General features: G+C 36.7%; 3 protein-coding genes across 3 annotated transcripts in view; 2 read left to right on the top strand and 1 right to left on the bottom strand.

Annotated features, from left to right (window-relative positions):
* Positions 1 to 2,774: 2,774 nt before the first annotated feature.
* On the bottom strand, positions 2,775 to 5,879 carry lin (protein lines homolog). Its single transcript, XM_073077747.1, has 2 exons — positions 5,691 to 5,879; positions 2,775 to 5,463 (listed from the first exon to the last, which is right to left on the bottom strand). The coding sequence occupies exon 2, from the start codon at positions 5,370 to 5,372 to the stop codon at positions 2,913 to 2,915; it is 2,460 nt and encodes an 819-aa protein (XP_072933848.1). The 5' UTR covers positions 5,373 to 5,463; positions 5,691 to 5,879; the 3' UTR covers positions 2,775 to 2,912.
* A 608-nt stretch (positions 5,880 to 6,487) lies between these two features.
* gek (serine/threonine-protein kinase gek) overlaps positions 6,488 to 21,962 on the top strand; it is a 56,723-nt gene continuing 41,248 nt past the window's right edge. The window contains exons 1-6 of the mRNA XM_073077746.1: positions 6,488 to 6,602; positions 7,278 to 7,503; positions 16,277 to 16,456; positions 17,073 to 17,194; positions 17,713 to 17,817; positions 18,225 to 18,329. Coding sequence (XP_072933847.1) covers positions 7,443 to 7,503; positions 16,277 to 16,456; positions 17,073 to 17,194; positions 17,713 to 17,817; positions 18,225 to 18,329 — 573 coding nt within the window. The 5' untranslated portion in view covers positions 6,488 to 6,602; positions 7,278 to 7,442. The remainder of the gene's footprint in view (positions 6,603 to 7,277; positions 7,504 to 16,276; positions 16,457 to 17,072; positions 17,195 to 17,712; positions 17,818 to 18,224; positions 18,330 to 21,962) is intronic.
* LOC140745726 (uncharacterized) lies at positions 18,414 to 20,569 on the top strand. Its single transcript, XM_073077621.1, has 3 exons — positions 18,414 to 18,421; positions 18,729 to 20,223; positions 20,564 to 20,569. Exons 1-3 carry the CDS (start codon positions 18,414 to 18,416, stop codon positions 20,567 to 20,569), a joined length of 1,509 nt encoding a protein of 502 aa, XP_072933722.1.

Raw genomic sequence — 21,962 nt, 5'->3', positions numbered from 1 at the left:
AAGTTTAATATAACACGCGTAGTGGATTAGACTGCACACTATCGATAGTGGCTCACTATCGATTCGGTGCGAATTTAAGTAGCATCAATAGGAAAGTAGGAAACTGCGTATTGCAGGGGCAGACTGTCCGCTTTGGTGTAAACTTGCTGTAAAAGAAAATCCGTGTGCAGTATACGACAATCGTTTTACTGTGGTGCGACAGTAGTCCCATTTAAACGTCTGATTTAAAAACACCCTTAGAACATTCTATTGCACTACAGTATTACAAACAAGTTTCAACGTAACAAATTATGTTCTTAATCAACTTCCCAAAGAAGAGAGGTTATCTGTTTATCGCTTTAACAGTTCATAAAAAAAACACATTAAGAATATAGAAAATATGACTTGTAGTGAAAGATTTTATGTTTTATTTTAAAATAATATTAAAATCGGAAATTATTGATTGAAACAAAAATAATTCCGAAAAGGACAACAAAATATGTAAGTTTATTATGTATATTTTTTATATCAATAAATAGTTGTATCGTTCATAATTATAACATATCAGGTTGAAAAGGAACTTTCGATATTAAAATGGGCACCAGTTAACAAGTCTTCAAAATCAAAAGTGAATAAGTTTACATAATTAAAAGTAGACTATATTATAAATCTATTTAATTTTAATATTCCCAAAATTAAGTGAAGTACCAAGTCAAGTTCAAAACAAAAAATATAGGAAAATAACGATTGTTAATAGGAATAACAAAAATATTGGACGATATTAAAAATAACAGTAATGGCAAGATGATAAGCATTTTTGTGTAGAATCGTTATCAATTTTGCATTAGATTTATAACACTGTAGAATAATCTTTTATTTCTTTATGTAATATCTATTGACAGCATTAAAAGATAAAATATCAGCGAGGAGATTCAAATTAAGTATGCGTGAAAAACACGCAGATACATTGGGTTACTTGATAAGGAAATGGAATAACAACTATATTTATATAACAGTCTGTTCAAGTTACCTAACTAATAGCTAAGTTTGATCGTTGTGAAGTTAAAATCCCGTAGTCGATATAATATATCGTGAAATATATTCGTAAACTCAATAAGACGATATTTTTATACTTACTGCTACGAAATAGGTCGTTTTTTTTTTACATTTTTTTGTATGGCTCATTATGGTCCTCTGAGTCGGATTACTAATGACGTCACCAACTAACCTTATTGAGTTCACAAAAATATTTCACGCAAATAACGTTATGATTAAACGTTGATATAAATAAGGATATTGTATTAATACTGATTACATTTATTTACTTAATATATGGTAATTGATGGCGATATTTACATGTGGCATGGAATATAATTTAGTAAAGAAAATGATATAAAACCCGCATTTTTTATGCATTACAGCTAAGGCTATACAACCAATACATTAATTAGAATAAATTAATACTAAACACATCTAAGGGCCCTATTATAGATATTTAGCAAAATATATAGGTTCAAACAAGGTATTTTGCGGTAAAAATGCACAATCATTATAAATATTTGTGTAAAAACACCTTTAATCATATGTATTATGATTTAAGAGCACCCACTATTAAATTATGTTAAGGCACATTGTATTTTGTTTTCTTGTAGCTGCATTGTATTGCAAATTTACTCAATATTAAACTATCCTTATCTCATACTCTAATGTTTCTGTAAGCCCATTGTAATAAAAATATGTTTTACAGATGCAATTACCAAGTTAGTAATTGCATCTGTAACACATATTTTTACCAAATAAAGTATTAAAAACTAGAAAGGTGGAAATGCAAATTTTAGGAATAGTTATTAAGAGACCAAGTAGTATTGGGATAATAGATAGAATTTATAAAACATTAGACTTGGATATTAATAGGCTTGTAATTCTGGAATAACCTACATGGTGCCCTCCAAGTGAAATTAAATTGTATTAAAATCTGAAGCATTTGATTACATCAGATCATGAATGAATCAAGTGCTAATCATAGGAAGGTTGTATAACTCTTCATGGTTCGGCTCCAAGACTTACAGTTATATCTACTTTATAATAACATGATTCTCATTTGAGCAATTTAGGCCATATGGTAAGCAACGAATCTGTGGCTGACTTCAAGTAGAACTGCATTATATGTGGGGTTGATTATAGAGATCCATGGGCTGCAGTTGACGTTTACAATCAAATGGGAAACATATTCAATTGTTACTTCTATAATGTTATATGGCTTGATTTTGCGTGTTATAATAAAAATAAAATGAAAATCAAGTAAAATGCAATACAATGCTGAAAAACATTATCAGGAAGACGTCAATAAAATAACTAATTACATTATAACATCATTATTACAAATATTACACAATTATAATTAATATAAATTAATTATTTCATATTTATAGCTAATTTATAACTAGTGTAAAACCAATTTTGAAAAACAAATGGAATGTCTTTTAATGTTGGCAGTCTTTTGATGGGTAATGCACTATTCATATTTTTAAATGAATATTTAATTTATTGCATTGGGCATTTAATATAGTTCTAAATAGCTTTTATATCACGGCGTGCGTAAATGGACGTTTTACGCACGCTTCGCGTGCGCAAAACCCCCATTTCCGACCCCGTAATATAAAATTTTATACAACACGCGGACGAAAAATGTTTTTCTGACTCGTGTGATTGCAGTCCTCGCCTGCGGCTCGGCCTGCAAACTCACACTTGTCAGAAAAAAATTTTTCGTCCTCGTATTGTAATGTACTATTCTCATTATATACATATATATTATGAGTTGTTTTTACAGACACTATTTAAGTGAACCAATTTACATGGAAACCTTTACTAAAAGTTAACATTGTAACTTCTATTGGAATCGGTGTGTAAAATGAAGACACAATAATTTATTTTCAGCTGAACTCATTACCTTCGTACAGACTCTCACAAACCTCCAACAACCTGAGAACTGGGCTTATATTGTACGGGAATAGCGACTTGGATACCAATCGACTGATTTGTAATCGCAAACGTATGAGCACCCTCATAGTGTCGTCTAGACCCCTCGTGCCCCCTGCATCTGACTGCTGACACGTCTCAAGGAATTTCGGCCAATTCCGTCTCACATACTTCAAAAACCTCAACAAATACAGCAGGAAACATGTCTCGTTGCTCACCAAGTAATCGAGCAGCACGTCACTATCATGAGACACAACTTTCAGAAACTCTATAAATGAGGAAATAGGATTCAACATTGGTATTAAATCGGGGTACATGGAGTTCCTGTATACAATGCCTACAGTAATGTCTAGCGTGCAAACCATTGATTCAATCAAGTAGTCGTCTTGTTCACTGAAGAGGTGAATTAGCATTTTTGTAAATGGTGTTTCAGGATGGAATTCTAGACTATTACGTATGAACACATCAAGCTTTTTGAGCACATCTCTTATTGATCTCTCAACAATTTGCATGTCTTGTATTGCATTATAATCGGATGAGTCGATAGAACTATCTGAGGAATCGCAACGCATCTCTTTAACGGTCACCGCAACCGATTTTAAGACTAATAATGACATTCGCTGTAGCATTGTTTTGTCTACCTCACTTCTCAATTGAGAAGTTTCATCATGGTCATCTTCTCCATAACTCTGGTCTACAAGCTGTATGGTCGAAGACAGAGGAGCTACCTCAGGACCCAGGGAATATTCTCTTAATACTGTACAATTGTGCCCGAGGAACCCAAAACTACTTCTACTATTTTGCACCCTGACATCACTGAGTAACCTGAAGTCTTTTACGTATCTGACGATGGAATGTGCCAAACAACATATTTCTTCTGGCAGAATATCCTGCAATGCCAGGGTGGAGCCATAACACAAAACCTCATTGAATAAACTTAGTAAATGTGAGTATATTAGGCTGGGAAGTACTGTATTCCTTAGTAAATCTACAAAGCTTTGCAAATCAGCATAAAACGGCTTTGTATCTATTATCGAGAGATTAGCCTTAACGCTTATGATGTTCTCCCACAGAGAGAAAAACGTTAGTATACAGTTTTCAGCATTAGCTAAATTCAGGTACCTGAGTAGAAGGAGCTTCATATTTTTTACTAAAATAGGCCAGTGGTGCTCTAACGTTCGTATCGTTAAGCACTTTATGTGTGAAGTATCAAATGACTCTGAATCTGTAAGTATTACGGTTACACATCCATTTTCATTTACCCTCTCTATCCTCGATGGAGGTGGTTCAGGGGACTCTGCTTCCTCCATCCCACTGGGATGTTCGTTAGGAAACTTTAAAACCGGTTCATGAAGTTTGAACACCACTGGCTTCTCAGGTTTTTCACCGCTCGACGTGGACGGTGTGCTGGGGGTTTGCAAGTTTGAGAAGGCACTATGTAAATTATCAGTTCTTGAACTAGAAGGCATGTGAGAGCTACTACTACTACTACTGCCTCCCTGGTTTGAACTACTTCTAAACGGATTATCCTCCTGTGTATGCATGTTTCCAGCTGTATTTATATAATTACTATCTTCTAGAGGATGCTGCTCAACATCTTTCCATTCCACTATCCTTTTAATTATATCTAAACTGAAATTAATTTTTTGTACTGTTATTCTATTAATTCTATCAAACAAATAGATATTTTCGGCTATCTGCTGTAGCCAATTCTCGTCTACTGTATCCTTGGATACAATTAAAAAACTAGCTAATACTCTACTGGCAACAAAGGTAATGAACTTACTCTTATGTTCGGCTAACTCGACCACCTCCGTGATCCAATCATGCCTGTTCCTAACGAATATGTCGCACGCTTGCATGATTTTTGAACAAATTGTCCCAGTGTTGTTTTGCTTTAAATAAATATCGAACATTAGCTGCATTGTTGAAAGATATGTCAGCGAACATGTGAGAGGCCATGACACTATATTTAATTGTCTATCAAATAGCTGCAGCACGACATTTTCGTTGAACCCACATAAGCACTGACCAACGAGGGCTGTTTGGAGTATTTTCAGTTCAGCAAGCAACTTGTCGTTGTCAGGACTCCAAAGAGGTGCATTTGCGGAGGACGATGGAATAATACCTACGATCGGGTCATTTGGAAGCCTCAAAATCGTCGAACAGTCAACTGCATCCTCACTTACAGTGCCACTGTCAGGCGACTCGCCGTTTCTCGATGTAAAATCTTCCGTGCTCTCCGCTGGTGGAGTTCCCGCGTCAAATATATCAGTAAGTATGTCCTCCGTGGACCTGTCGCTGCCGTCGTCGATATCGGGCCCATCTATTCGCTGCTTCTTCTTCACAGGTTGGTCGGAAGCCATCCCTACATCGGAATTCTGTCCGCAATTCAAATGCCCCCGTAAAACCATGAACTCGATGACAGGGACGCTTAAAACTCTAAAAGGGTCGCCCTTAGCGCCTTGATATCCAACTCATATCCTCTATACCACCGCATTCGTTCTGAAAACAAAAACGCGGATGAATGCGTGACCTTTCCATCAGCTACTCAGTTACGCGGACGACAAAGGCATCGAAAAGTCGTGTTATCCGACTTTTATTCAACGTAATATGAATATATTTCGTAAATTACTACCACAATATAACTGTAACACATCAAAAATTACATAATATAGAAATACAAGTAAAGTTACAATCAACTTTCCAAAATATTTTGATGGCATACATACCATCGATTGAGGAACGAGGTTGTTTATACACTTTTTCTTGATTATGGTATCCATAAATTAAATAAAACAGTTCACTGCAATCCCACACAGTACAAAAACTCGTATTTTTATGTGATATTTCGTAGTAAAACTTATAATTATCTTATTCACAACTTCGTTCAACAGAACATCGACTCCATTACGCACTATGACGCTCTATCAAGTGCATAACTTTTTTAACAGGAATTTAATGACTTTCCAACATTATACAATACAATTTATTTAGTATATTGCATATTAAAATCTAAAATAAATTAATATTTATATAAAATATTTGTAACATATGATTAAGGGGTTAAAAAAATTATAAATTACTGTAATGATCGAAAAATGCATTACATTTCCGCTTCCATATCCGGCAAGGACGTTGCCAGTTTGACGACTTCTGAATTTAGCATTGAAGCCCGACAGCGATAAGGTATCGCTTACCTGACTGATGAACAGTAGCTAATTTAATTCTTATTATCTAACTTATTTTATATTGAGCTAAGAATACAAATAAATATAATTTGTTATTCTTAAGACATGTATATGTTGTAGCAATTGTTTCCGTGGGAAATTGTAACGTTACATTTAATAACTCAATACATTTGAATAAATAAATGCATATTGTGTTATAAAAAGTACTTTAGAAATTACTAATCACTTTACTTAATAAAACCATCAATTAAATAATATAAAAATTATTCAATTTTTGTAAAAAAAATATCTATATTTTTAGTGCTTATTTGGTAAGTTTAAATGAGCGCTGGCAACATTGTCAGTGTCCCCGACTCCCCGAGTAAAATGTCTGCTTCAAAAGACTTGAAAAATAAGTTTCAGAATTAAATAGTAGCTGTCGTATTAATCAATGAAAGTTTAAGTTATAATCAGGTGATTATCGTGTTTGTAGATTTACAAGTGTGCAATTTTAGTGACTTCGATGACTCATCTGAGTGTTTTTGCATAACAATCGATAGAGTAAATTTAGGTTAAGATCTTAGTGCTATTGTATTCGATATCGAACAACACAAATTTACCCTGGATATTGTTGAAAACAAAGCGATTCGATACTGTTGAAACGCGGATGGATTTGTATTATTGTTTATTTATAGTCTCGATGCGGAAACGTATCGAGATGTCATCGGCTTACAACTTTAGTTTTTTTGTGAGTAAAATGTATTGCTGTCTAAATAAAGTTCAAATCTAAAGATTGCGAAAGTGCTCCAGTATCGACTGACACCCGCAACCTTGCTATAAGTGAATAGAAAGCAATTGTTGCCTTCGATTAGACAGGTAATGGTGGAAAACGTTGCATTTTCTTTTGGACATAGGGTGTGTTCTGTTAGAATATTTTAATTTTGTCCGCCCAAAATCTCGCACTAATAAACGTAATAAAAACAAGTGCATCAGTACAATGCATTTACAATTAATAAAAATAATAATCAATAAAGATGAACTATGAATATCCTATTTTGGGTGCCCCATTTCTTAACACCTACACACTTGAATTTCGAATACCGAACGCACCAGTGATAACGAGTGGCCTAAGTTTATTTTTCTTTGCAGATTAAATAAAAAATGGAATATGTAAACAGGACAGATAATATAGGAAACAGCTGGGTAGTATTTTTATGTTGTTGAAAGTGAATCTCTTAGGACTTAAGTGCAAGTGAATTGAAGGACATGTTAAGTGTTGGTTTTTGACTGGAAAACTGAAGGAAGCAACTCAGCATGTCGGATGAAGAAGACTCCTCGCCAGACCTGGCATTGGTCCCCACCAACAATGTACCAGGTAAAGATTATTTAGTTACATTTCCATTTCCTAAGTAAAAATTGTTTACAAAAATATTGCTAGAATATTTTTATCAGGAGATCTTGTGATTTTTTTTTAATGTTAGAAATTCCCATGGCTATATAGGAGTTAATATTTACGTAAATGATGTTACAAAAGTATTATTGAAACACATACAATATTACTTTTTGACTTTACAAAGGCACATAACATATTCTTTCTTCTTGTGTTCTTCAAATTCTTTATCTTGTTTGTGTATTTTGTTTTTCGATTCAATTTCTAAGATTACATTTGATTGTTCTCAATATAGGTAATCTAACCTAGAATATGGGTTATTTCTTATCAGCAAACCCTTTGTGACATCATAGCAATTAATGATAATAGCAAATGGTTTATAAATTTAGTTTTTTTTACCAAATTAACTTAATTGTTTTGTTATGTCTTTAGTTACCCTAGTTAGTTACGTGTGATAAGTTGATAACTTATTTTCCTTTGAGGAATTGTTATTTTTCCCGGAAGGTTAGGTTGGAATGTAGGCAATGTTATTAAATTAATTAATTAATAGTAAATAGTACAATATTTTTTTAAATATATCTATTATGAAAATAATGGAATTTTATGGCATGCCGTCCACCTGATGGTAGGTGGCAACTTCTGCCCATGGACGTCTATAATGACACTAAATAAGATTATTAGTCCTACCTGAGGTCAGCTAAAGAAATATTGCTACCCTTCAGGAATAAATTTGTTTCTAACTCATATCATACCCTTTAAACCAAAACACTGCAATGATTGTTAGGTATGGGTGTGGTAATAGTCCTTTAAGGTAACAACTCATTCATGGTCAACATTGGGTACAATGCCAATCCTATCTGGAGTTGATTACAGATGTCCATCAGCAGCAGTAGCCACTTACTATCATGTGCACTGCGTACATGTTTTCTACTCCTATATTATCAAATATATTTACATAAATATATAAAATCAATTTGATACAAAAACACAAACATTAAATTTCATAAAAATATAGTTTTAATTATAAAATTGTGACCACTCAATACGATGTAGGCACGCTCATTACTGTCCAAACACTCGAGTTTGTAAGGGTTTCATGCTCTCGAGGTGCCCCAGATTTCATATCGTCCACATATTAAACTAACACTAGTCAGTTTGTTGGTGTGGAATCTTGTAAAATATACTCTGACCTATTTCTGGTGTTTTATAATATCTGATTAATATATTTTTTGCTTGAATTTTATTTGGTTGTGATTTATGTGAGGTGTTATATAAAAGTAATGTTTGCACTATGGAGAATATTCTTCATATTTATACTTGACATCGACAGGTCTCCAGATTCAGTCCACATTTAAGCAGATATTAATGATGAATGTAGGTTTTTGTATTGGGTATACATATATTTGTGTATTTGGCTTTGTGTGCATCTAAAGCACTATGACTATGACACTGATCTTATGGCATCTTTCTTGTCAAGCGGGTTTGTGACCGCGGATCGGGCCTGCATGTTTTCCACTAGCATCCTATTGTTTCATACACATATCATTATTATGTCATGTGTGCCAAATACACGCGTGTCGCAAAGAGACTGCAGTGTTTTATTTATGTGTAAGGGCGGGACACGCATGCGAGCTTAGACCCGCGTGTCAGGGAAAAACCCTTACTGTGCACCTATGAATGCAGGAAGCGTATATTTTCCAAAGAAGACGGAGGGTAGAAAGTAGTTAACGCCTTACAAGTAAATAACGTTTTATACACTCAAAGATCTTTTTTTCGTTGATGACGGTGGAAACCTTCAAAAGGTACCCGACGCCGTGGGAGCGACGTCGGGTTATGTGTGACTTTTACCGCTCTAAAACCCCTCCGGTGGCCGTCCTCGGCGTTTGGTGAAGAACTACGGGATCTCCAACGGAACACGCGATGCCCTTCTATCGGGCTCTGCCCTGGGAGGGAGCATTTTACACTCCTCTTACATCCCCTGGTGATTACAGCGATATGCGACCACATAAACCGCTGTCTTTCTCGGGATCGATTGCTGGATGGTTTGAGCTTCTACTCTTGCCGCTCGCAACCCCGGAAACCCCTTTTAGTCGCCTCTTACGATAACGCTGGGGATACCGTAGCCCTATTCTGGTCCCGGGACTACAGGGACAATACTCATAGACCTACATAAGGTTTTTTTGTAGACCTACATAAGGTCGTAGGTGCTACGTAGTACAGCCAGATTCCTAAAATTGTTTCTTATTCTAAATAAATATACTAAAACGAGCTTTTGCCCGCGTTACGAAGTAATATTTTCATCCCCTATTTTATCCCCTTGGGGGTAGAATTGATCAAAATCCTTTCTTAGCGGATGCCTACGTCATAACATCTACCTGCATGCCAAATTTCAGCCCAATCCGTCCAGCGGTTTGGGCTGTGCGTTGATAGATCACTATGTCAGTCAGTCACCTTTGAATTATATATATTTAGATAGGTAATTTCCATAAAAATGTACCTTAGTTTTGAATGTAACAAATTGGCAAGTTACAAATTGCATAGTTGCACACATACCGATTTGGTGTGACATAATAACAATGCTGTACCTAACGCGATTAAGCAAGGAAATGGGGCAGAATGTCGCTACATGTGACGATATTAAAATAAGCATCAATAAAGAATGAATTTATCACACAACACTTACTGTCATAGCAAAAAATAAAGCACGTAATAATTACCTATTTAAAATGTGTCACGGACGATCACGGTTCGCCGAACTCTAGTGTTAAAGCGACGGTCGAAGTGACGCGATGTTAGAGCCACAAGCGTATAGCGATTTAAGCTATCTATTGTAGAACGTGAATGCAAAAAAGCGAGTGTGTTATGTAAGGACGTAAGAAAGTATACTTCTTTGAAATATTTAATAAAAAATAAAATAAAAAGAGTGTATCTATGTGTACAGGCACAAGAAATGGTACTTTTAAAACAAACATTATAAAACGATTAGTACCTATGTACTAACGATTGTACTAAACGATAAGTATTGTAATTACTAAATGAAATATTTAAATCTATTTTCTTGGAAGCCTTTTCTGCAAAACTTGTGACGTTTACTAGGCAACTGTATGGTGTCGATTTTGGAAAAAAATTTCACGCGCATAATTCTCATAATTTTACAAAGCGTGCCAAAAAAGTATAACTTTCAAAACTGCCTCTTGACTAAAATATTCTAGATTCTATTATGAAATGGAACTACTGTTTATTGCTTAATTATGTTAAATACGATATAACACACATTATTTATTAATAAATAGTACAGTTTTTCGAAGCGGGTTTTCGCGATTGCGGTTTAAAGATAATCTATATATCACAATTTCCGATTTCTGTAGTAGGTATATAGGTATGTCTACATTTTTATAACATAGGAGCATGCTGTCTACCTGATGATAAGTGGCTACTACCGCCCATTGACATGTCTTATTAACCGGTAAGGTTAGGATTCTTACTTGTTGTCGGCCACAGATGTAACGAAAATGTCTTCCTTACCACATCCTTCAAACCAGAAGACAGCAAAGTTTAACACTGTTGTTATTAGGCAGAAATAGGTATGACGGTGATGCCGCCAGAGTCGAACCACACATGGTTCTACCTTCTTTTTTTTTTCTCGAGGGGGAAACCTTCAAAAGGTACCCGACGACGTGGGAGCGACGCCGGGTTATGTGGGATTTTTACCGCACTAAAACCCCCCCGGTGGCCGTCCTCAACGCTTGTTGGAGAACTCCGGGATCTCCGACGGAACACAACCGGAGCCCTCCAAGCGCGATGCCCCGATCGGGCTCTACCCTGGGGGAGCAGTTTTCGCTCCTCCCACACCATGTGGTGTTTACGACGGTATGCGACCACACATACAGCCGTCCTTCCCGGGGTCGCTAGCTGGACGGTTCGAGCTCCCACTCTTGCCGCCCGCAACCCCGGAAGCCCCCTTTTAGTCGCCTCCTACGACAGGCAGGGGATACCGTAGCCCTATTCTAGTCCCGGAACTACTGGGACAACACATGGTTCTACCTACAAAACATACGATACAAACCATGCAGATTGCGCTCTACAAATAATCTTGGATATGTTGTTACATTGTCGTACGATATGGTACTCTTAGAAAAATATAAAATCCCTTGTTTTGTAAGAGGGCGACTAAAAAATTCATATTTGTATTCATACAGTTAGCAAAGCGTTCTGTGATTCGCACAAGAGAACTGTCTCAATACAATGTAGCACGAAACAATATGTATTTTTACAAGCGTATTCTATTGGTTTAACTTTTTGACCTGGTGCCTACATCATGTGCAAAATTTGGAGTGAACTTCCTCCCGAAGTATTTCCCGGCGCTATGATAAGGAGCTATTCAAGAAAAGTGCTATAAGAGCTATTTTTCAAAATAGTTCCAAATGTCCTAAGCCACGGTGTCCATCATCTATCATGTTGCCCATCCTTGCCCTATCGCTAACTTTGAGTATAAAAAAAATCCGACTGAAAAAGAGGAAAATATTTTTTATAGATATTAAGAAGATAGCCAAGTATAAGGATATCCCTTACGTCCCTTTACGACAAAGCGGCATGTACGTAATAAATACGTAATGTAATAAGGGCAGAGAATTACAACAATTTTTACGTATAACTTTTTTCTGGAGAAATGTAACCTAGAACTGAACAGCGGTCGGCAACCTTTTTGGCAAGGGCCACATTGCAGCTAAATGATGTAATATCGGACCACATTTGGCGAAAAAAAAGGTCGTCCAGAATAAATGGAATATGAAATTTATCTCGTAAATTCTTGTATAAGGGAAACTCGGGCGGAAAATTAGGTATTATTTAATGACATATGGACAGGATATCTAGGGAATGCCTCGGGCTGCACGTAGGGTGGCGGGCTGCATGTTGCTAACCGATTTACAAAAAGGATAAAAGTTGGTAGAGCCCGTTGGGTTCGGATAAGTTAAGCAGTTATGGTTTTCAGTGGAAGAGTGTGGATGCCGATTGTCTTTTTTTTTTAATAATATATAAGACTAGCATGCAGTCCACCTGATGGTAAGTGGCTACTGCCGCCCATGGACATTTGTAATCAACCCCAGATATGATTAGATATTCCTACCTGAGGTCGGCCACAGATGCGCCGCTACCTCTGAGGACTAAGCTGGAACGCCTCGGAAAAGTCAGTCTCCCTTACCACACCCTTCAAACCGGAACACAGCAGCGCCTTACAGCTGTTATTAGGCAGAAATAGGTATGGCGGTGGTGCCGCCGGAGTCGAACCACAAAGGGTTCTACCACCTTCAACCACCTTGTCTTACACACGATGCGACCATACTAATCCTCGGATGTGGCAACGCATCTGTGATCAAATTTAAGTAGAACCTGTCCCATTTGGAGTTTAAATATGAAAAAATTGTGACACGGAACCCTCCGTGTGCGAGTTCGACTTGTACTTGGCCAAATATTTTGAACTTTAATACTAATATTATCCTTTAGTCTAAATCGACATGTCTGGCTGAGCACTTGAAAACTAATTTTGGATACGAAGTCTGATTGGGGAGTATAATAAAAGTTATTTATACTTGTATGTTAGCCGCTACGAGGTTTCATTTCATCAAACGAGCATGTAATCTACCTGATGCTAAGCGATTACTTCTGTCTGCCTAACTTACCGATAGATAGATAAGAGTCTTATCCGTAGTCGATCTGTGAACATTTACAATCGACTTCATACAGAAGCAGGATTCTATATGAAGCCGATCAAAAAAACGTTGTTCCCCTCATATTCAAGTCAGCCGAAAATCTAGTAAGATAACGTATTTACATCCTTAAAATGATCAACTAAACCGATGATTCTCAGGTTTAATAACGCATAAACAGACAGGTTATAGGTAATATATAAGAAGGAAGACGTCTACAATAAAATTTGATGGGTTGCCCAATAATAACCACCGGAACCGTTTACCACGCGCTCTGGCCACCAGCGCTCACTTGTCCAAGCGCACAACCAAACATATAAGAAAGAAACGAAAGAAAACGCTTTCTACACTCACAGCCCCACACTAGGATTCCCTGTGTCGTGGGTGCCGTGGACACACACATAGACAAATACACAAACACCCAGACCCAGAAACAGAAATCTAAATTTATCATTTAGATATCTGTCTGGCCGGGGATCGAACCCGGGACCCTTTGCGCGTCAGACCGGTATGGTAACCACTCCGCCACGCGGGTCGTCAACATCAATATCGTTTGCGATTCGCGAGCACCATAAATCCGTACAACCATATCACACCGCACACAAACCATAATCATAAATTTATATTTAACTAGCAGATCCGGCAAACTTTGTCTAAAAAATATTTATCAAATATATTTCATATAAAATATAGCCTATGTTACTCGTAGATAATGTAGCTTTCGAATGGTGAAAGAATTTTTAAAATCGGTCCAGTAGTTTTTGAGCCTATTCATTACAATCAAACAAACAAACAAAGTTTTCCTCTTTATAATATTAGTATAGATTTAAGTTATTTTTACAAAAGGAGCCCATGTAGTGCCGGAGTGGAGTGTTGCTTCTGCTTGACTAAGTTTTTTCGTACCATCTGATTGATTAATGCATCGCAGTACCATGAATGGATACGGTCACTGCCATTAAAATCAGTTCGATAAGTTATAAGTAATTTCGCTGGTGATCTTGCATATTGTTACATGAAAGAGTAAAAGCAATTCTTTGATATTCCTGTTCGGTCAACTTGTGATTCTGAGGACTAAGTTGGAGCGCTTTGTAAACGTCTTCCCTATCCACACCATCAAAACAGAGCACAGCAGCGTTTATGTTGCTATTTTAGTTTTTTTTAATAATATAGGAGTAGCAGAAGAGCATGCAGTCCACCTGATAGTAAGTGGCTACTGCCGCCCATGGACATCTGTAATCAACCCCAGATAGGATTAGATACTCCTATCTGAGGTCGGCCATAGACGCGCCGCTACCCCTGAGAACTAAGCTCGGAACGCCTCGGAAAAGTCTGTCTCCCCTACCACACCCTTCAAAGCGGAACACAGCATCGCTTAACACTGCTGTTATTAGGCAGAAATAGGTGTGGCGGTGGTGCCGCCGAAGTCGAACCACAAAGGGTTCTACCACCTTCAAATATAGGAATAGGTGTGGCGATGACCTTCTAACCCTTGTTAATTTCAACAATTAACCCTCCTCAAGGACATGAGCAACACCCGAATAATTAACGCAAACTCCGAAATAATGCATTCCGCACTATTCTCACTTTCCTCATGGGTGTATTCAATTAACGGTAGCACAATTAATGCGTTGTGTGATTCACGCGTGTACGCCTCGCTCGCCGCATACGTAATGTTGTCCGTATGGCCATGGGATATCCTTACCACGGCTGGGACTGTTTCCTGTTGATTGTTCAGCGCGCTTTGTTGGTGTAGACAATTGAGTGCGTTTTTTATGATTTTTTTTGTTGGATTGTAGATATAGGTATAGATAGGTACGGGTTGGTTTGTGACGTCGTCATAGCGACGTAGTGAAGATTTAATTTTTAACAGTCGTTTGGGTTTGTGATCGACGTTATATAGGACTCTTTCTGTTTTTGTAGTTGTACAAAGCTAAGCAGCATGTTTATAGCCATTTGGGCTACCGACGCTAGTAATAATGTAACATCGGATGGACTGCATTCTCGTTCGTTATCGACCCTGGTGGGTAATGACTCACAACATCCTAATATTTATGCAGAAAATAACTATTTGTTTACTGAAAATGTGCGAAACACAGGATAACACAATTCTCCATTAACTCCATAGTAATATCTCTTTTATCGAAGTCGATTAAATGAGTCGAAAACTAAGCTCAGTTGTACTCCAGGAGAGACCTAAGTCCAAAAGTGGACTAAAATTCTTTTAAGATAATTTAAATTATATGGTACTTATTGTACTGACGAATCTAAAATTATTTAATTAAAAAGCGAAAAATACCACTCAATTGCCACACCTAGAAATCCGTTATAGTTGGGAATGTTGGGATATTAATATAACTAATTCCTTAATACTACCTACCAGGAAATAAATGGTCAGTTTATCTCTGCTATGACATTTGTAATGTAATGTAAACAATGTAATAAACGTGGATTCATATACGTAACTATTTATATGCATGCATAACATTCTAGACTTAAAATTTGTAAAAATAATAATATAAATTGTAACATTCAATGAATTGTTATGGTAAAGCAAAGGAAAATAGATTTTAGATATCCGAAGCTAAAAATACAACACTTGTTCATGTATTCAACTGCTTAATGATCTGTGTGTCACCGCTGTTTAGCTGAGGGCTTCTAACTTACTCCTCACAGGAACCAATACATCTGTGACCAACCTCATGTTCCTAGCTATAACTATCCAGATGGGATAACAGTCCTCTCTTATCCCATCTGGATCCCATTTTCACCCCATCCCATTTTCACCATCATTGGGAAGGTAGTTTACTCCTTGGTGATTTCACTTCACCATTACCATTAGGTCATCTACCCCTAATAACAATAGAATTAAGTGATGTGCTGATTAGAAGATTGGAAGGCTGGGGTAAGGAAGACAGATACAAGGCTTTTGAATAGTCTTCAAGGGTAGCGACACATCTGGTGCCGATCTAATTACCACCTTTCAACAAATGTGACTGTACGTTTGTTTGTTACTATCATAATAATAAAGAAACACTTGTATTATATTCCAGCACTGGGCATTAAACGGTTGAAGCAGATAGAGACGATGTTCGTCTCGCGGCGGCTGCAAGGTCCACGGATCCAGGGCTTCAGTGTGGAGACCCTGCTTGATGTCCTCTTGGTCCTGTACGACGAGTGCTGCAATAGTAGCCTGAGGAGAGAGAAGGCTGTGGCGGACTTTATACAGTATGGTGAGTGGTTTTTGTAATGCTAGTATATAGTAGGTGTAACATTTAATAAAAGTTGCTGATATTTTTAAGTACAAATGTTTATTCCTTTTTCCTCTTTTACATATGACAACTATATTACAATCAAATGTTTCAAAATCTCTCCAACAGATTATAAAGTATATGTAATTGCATTGCTAGTTTTCTACAGTAGGTAAGGGATATTCGGCTCGTAGGATCAAAATTAGTATGAAATGATCTGATTTTAAATTGTCAAAGCTTTTACGTTGCAGATACAAAATGCATAACATAAACAGACACCTGCTTGAAGGGCGAAAATTAAAACATCTGATTTTATTACACAGGTAAAAATACAAGTAGCAGAAGGAGATCATACTCGAAGGGCCAAAATAATGATCCACTCAATATTATATTTTTGCTTTCATCCATGATTTGTTCCATATAGATTTGTACGCGAAAAGATTTTACCGTATTCACCATAATTTCTGTCTAGTTTTCTGCATAGTAAATGATTTTTTTATTGACTTCTGTACAAATTTGAGCACTTTGAATGTTATTATGAGCGTATGTTTGTTATTACTTGTCAATTTTTTCATAATGTTTTATATGTATGTTACAGCAAAACCGGTAGCGGCTGCGTTGAAGAGGCTTCGACTTTCGCGGGACGACTTCGAGCTGGTCAAAGTGATAGGGCGCGGCGCCTTCGGGGAGGTGTGCGTGGTGCGAGCGTCGTTTATGCAGGTGTGTATAGGACCCTGGGCTCTGGGTCTGGGTGTTTAATAATAATAATCATGTTTGTGTGTGTGACTGTGAACACATAGTCTGTGGCAAGTATGTAGGATTCCTTGTACGCAATAATGGTGAATAGTCATAAGTGCATTGAATAATTAACACTTTTTATATTTCTATGTCATATATACCACTTTAGCTGGGCAAACACTACTCAATACTCATAGGCAATGTATGTATGTATGTAAATGTATGTATGTGTAAATGTACACTTCAATAGAACATTTTTGTTTGCTCCAATGGCACCATCGGCAGCTTCTTGATAACAGCAGGTTTAAACGCTGCTATATTGTGATTTGAAGAGTATGGCAAGAAGAGTATGGTTACACGAGACATCGTTCTCAAGTCCAATCTTATCTGGCCTTTCCAGATATTCCCGTCCTTGTGGCCTTATACCTTTAGGTGGACTACATACTAGTTCGCTACCTTTGTAATAAGTAATATAATAATAGATTTTTCTAATATTCCAGCAAGGGGCGGAGACTTCGGGCAATAGTGCGGCTACCAGCGGTGCAGTGTCGGCCGGCGAGCGAGTGTACGCTATGAAGATACTTAACAAATGGGAGATGCTCAAGGTAATTAATAGTACTATATTTGTATGTACTTGTGTTAAGTGTAAGAGTGAATAGTTAAGTGAACTACGAACAATATCTGTGTACTTATATGCGGTTGTAGGGGTTAAAAGATTTTTTGGAAGTACTATTACTATTTTATACTACTATTTTACTACTGCTATAGTATCTGATTTTTTTTGTTTTATTATGATATTTTTTTTGTTTCGTTTGGATTTTTAACTTACTCTGGATTTTGTATCTCATTTAAAAAGCTTTACGTTTACCTTAAACAAACCTTACCTTATCAACAATTAGTAGATCGTACTAGTTGTGGATCATATATTTCCTCCGTCACACGTTTCCTCATGTCCGGTCTATTCTTACTATACAGTTGAATATATTTGGTTTTATGTGATTTTTTCTTTCAGCGAGCGGAAACAGCGTGCTTCCAAGAGGAGAGAGACGTGCTCGTGTTCGGCGACCGGCGGTGGATCACCAACCTGCATTATGCCTTTCAGGATGAACATAACCTGGTACGCAATCAATTTTAATTTAAATCTATATTTAATTTTTAAGATTGAAGTAGCCAATTAGCATGCCGTCCATACTGATGAAAAATGGTGGTGTAGGTGTAACAGTGGTATTTAATATTACTATACCTAAAATTGCTTGACTTCTAGATTTGGACGATTAGCCGGTTTTTCATATTGTTGTAATCGCGACCAGAACCAATTGTGTATTAAAGGCTATTTTCGAAGGTAAAGAGAACGCGAGATATCGAAATATGGAATCATGAAAATCATTGAAAACATGAAGTTTATACTTTAAGACAGAACATGCTGTACATTTATTTATTTATTTTATTACGTTACATTTATCATTACAGGTTTTCTGAACCTAAAGCGATAGAGTAGCCTAATTATATTTTTTAGTATATCTCAGGCCATCATCTGCTCGCCTGAAGAGTGTTATTCTCACATCTCAACGGAAAATCATTTAACTATACTCACCCAAAACATAAGGAGTATTTATAAAAATTTAGATTCTTTTCAAGTCATGATCCAGTCTCTCAAAATAGATTGCGATGTATTAGTCATGACAGAATGTCATATTTCAAAATTTAAAAGCATTCCTAACCTCAATAACAACTACTACACATATTTTACACATATCACATTAAATCAATGCGATGGTGTAGTTTTTTACGTCAAAAAGAATCTAAACCACAAAATTTTTGAACCAAATATTAAAAACGCATCTTGCCTTGTACTGACATTACGTGACACAGTTATAATTGGTGTTTACCGTACTCCTTCAATAAGGAACTCTGATGAGTTTACATCTTCCCTTCAATCTCTTCTCCAGAACTATAATAGTTATCAGAATATTATAATAACGGGTGACGTCAATATTGATATTAAAATCGACAATAATGACTCCAACTCCCCTAATTACTTAACAACGCTTGCTTATTATGGGATACTCCCAGCCCACAGGCTCCCAACTCGTGATAAGATGTGCTATGATCACATGATGATAAAATCTACTCATTCAGCAAAGTCACTAGTCCTTACTAATGCACTGACTGACCACAATACCGTTATTCTTAACTTGTTATTTGAACCTGAGAGACGCAACATCTTAAAAACTAAAATAACAGTTAATTTTGACGCTACTTTAAACGAAATTCAGACTGACCTAACCGATATCCTAAGTTTAACCGACCCTAGTGACGCTGCTAAGGTGCTGGTCGATAAGATCTCCACAGCAATGAGTAAAAATCAAATCATTAAAATTATCCCATCCAGAAAACGACATATCAAACCCTGGATAACACCAGGAGTTCTACGTTGTCTTCGCAATCGCGATAAGCTTCACTTGAAATTTAAAAAGAATCCTTTCAACGAAATTTTAAAAGTAACCTATACGCGTTATAGAAATTTTTGTAGTAAACTTGTTCGGAAACTTAAATTAACCTATGACAGAAATAACTTAACAGACAGTGCCAACAAAAATCCTAAATTATTATGGAAAACAATAAAATCTATTTGTAACTTAAATAACAATAATAATGATCACGCTCATAATTTAGTGTCACTTAAACATACTCCCATTGAATCAGCAAATTGTGCTAATAATTACTTTTCAAAATTAGGTCAACGACTGGTTGAGAACTTGTCAAAATCCACCATAGCTTACAGTAGTACAGTTATTGATAATAATAACAATTATTCCCTACCTAATTCGTTCGTTCTTTTAGAAACAGATCCGGCCGAAATAAATACTGTTATTGCTAACCTGTCTAACGCTTCCGCCCCAGGATGGGACAACATTCCTACTGCTTTTATTAAAATGGCCAAAACATATCTTACCCCAGTCCTTTGTCATATCTACAACCTCTGCTTCGAAAAAGGCTGTTTTCCCTCGGTTTTCAAAAAAGCTATTGTTACTCCTATTTATAAAAGTGGAAGCAAATCAGAAATCGAAAATTATAGACCCATCTCTGTTCTACCAGTTCTAGCAAAAATTTTAGAAAAACTTATTAATACCCGATTAAAAATATTCCTTTCCAAAAACAACCTGCTATCAAAGAATCAATTCGGCTTTCGTAATGGCGTCTCCACCGAAGACGCAGTCCTGGCACTTTCTGACACTATCTGTAAGCATTTAGATGGCGGCAATAAATGTGTTGGAATATTTTTGGATCTGGCTAAGGCCTTCGATTCTGTTTCAATTCCAATCTTAATAAACAAACTATATAATACAGGTATAAGAGGAATTCCCCATAAATTACTTACCGACTACCTAACTAATCGGCAACAACAAGTAAAACTTGGTGAGGTAATTAGCCAGTCGTCATCCATTACTTACGGCGTTCCACAAGGTAGCGTGCTTGGACCTACCTTGTTTTTAATATATATCAACGACCTCTGCAACCTCCAACTACCAAACTGTGACATATTTACCTACGCGGACGACACTGCTCTAATTTTCAATGCAAGCACCTGGGAAACCCTTAAAAATACCGCTGAACTCGGACTACAACACATATGTCATTGGCTAAGATCGAATTTACTAACCCTTAATGTATCCAAAACTAAATATGTACCCTTTACGATACGAAAATCTACTTTGCCAGACCCTTCATTTGCTTTAAAAATTCACAGTTGCTACCAACCCCAGACGAACAACTGTCAATGTAACGATATTACTAGGGCGACCGACATTAAATATCTAGGTGTTACTATTGACCCCCACCTCACTTGGAACAAACAAATTGAGTACACTGTTGACAAGATTAGAAAACTCATATGGATTTTTAGAAGACTTAGATGCGTCGCTGATAACAACATCCTTATTTCCACGTACAAAGCGCTTGCCCAATCCGTGCTAAGTTACTGTATTACTGTGTGGGGTGGCGCGGCCAAATCTCATTTAATAACCCTCGAAAGGGCTCAGAGAGCGCTACTGAAGGTAATGTTCTTTAAACCTATTAGATTTTCAACGCATGAACTACACACATTTTACAAAATTTTAACAACTCGCCAACTTTATATTTTAAAAAGCATTATCAAAATCCACAAAACCTTACCGTATACTGCTCCTCCGACACTAAGACGCAGAAATCCACCTGGCCTTAACATTATACACAATAAAACTAAATTTAAAAATAATCAATTTGCAAGTAAATCGCGGCGCATATATAATAAACTAAATGGCAGACTAAATATTTATCCCCTTACTTGTGTCGAACTTAATAATACTCTAACAAAAACTCTTCTATCCCTTAATTATGAGGAAACAGAAATTCTTATCTCTTAGTTACTTACTCTCGCGCATGCACGTACACGTACACACACACACTCACACGTTCGCACACTCTCACACTTACACACACACACACACACGCACACACACACACACGCACACACACACCCGCACCCACACACACGCACCCACAACACACACACACACACGCACACATACCCTCTCACACGCTTTTATAATATACCTTAACTCCATTGTAACCTTTCATTTTTTGTCGACTAAGATTAAATTTCAAATTGTTTATATCGCCTTGTTTGGAAGAGCGGGGTACCCAGTAACACAGGTTTTTCAACCCAGTACAGGGGCCCTTGCCACTTGTTTTGTAGACACCATTTGAA

Source organism: Epargyreus clarus, unplaced genomic scaffold, assembly GCF_041222505.1.
Source record: "Epargyreus clarus isolate Ecla_fem2 unplaced genomic scaffold, WU_Ecla_fem_2.2 ptg000011l, whole genome shotgun sequence".
Taxonomy (NCBI): domain Eukaryota; kingdom Metazoa; phylum Arthropoda; class Insecta; order Lepidoptera; family Hesperiidae; genus Epargyreus; species Epargyreus clarus.
Note: the sequence above shows the minus strand (reverse complement) of the source record. Positions and strands in the feature narration are given on the sequence as shown.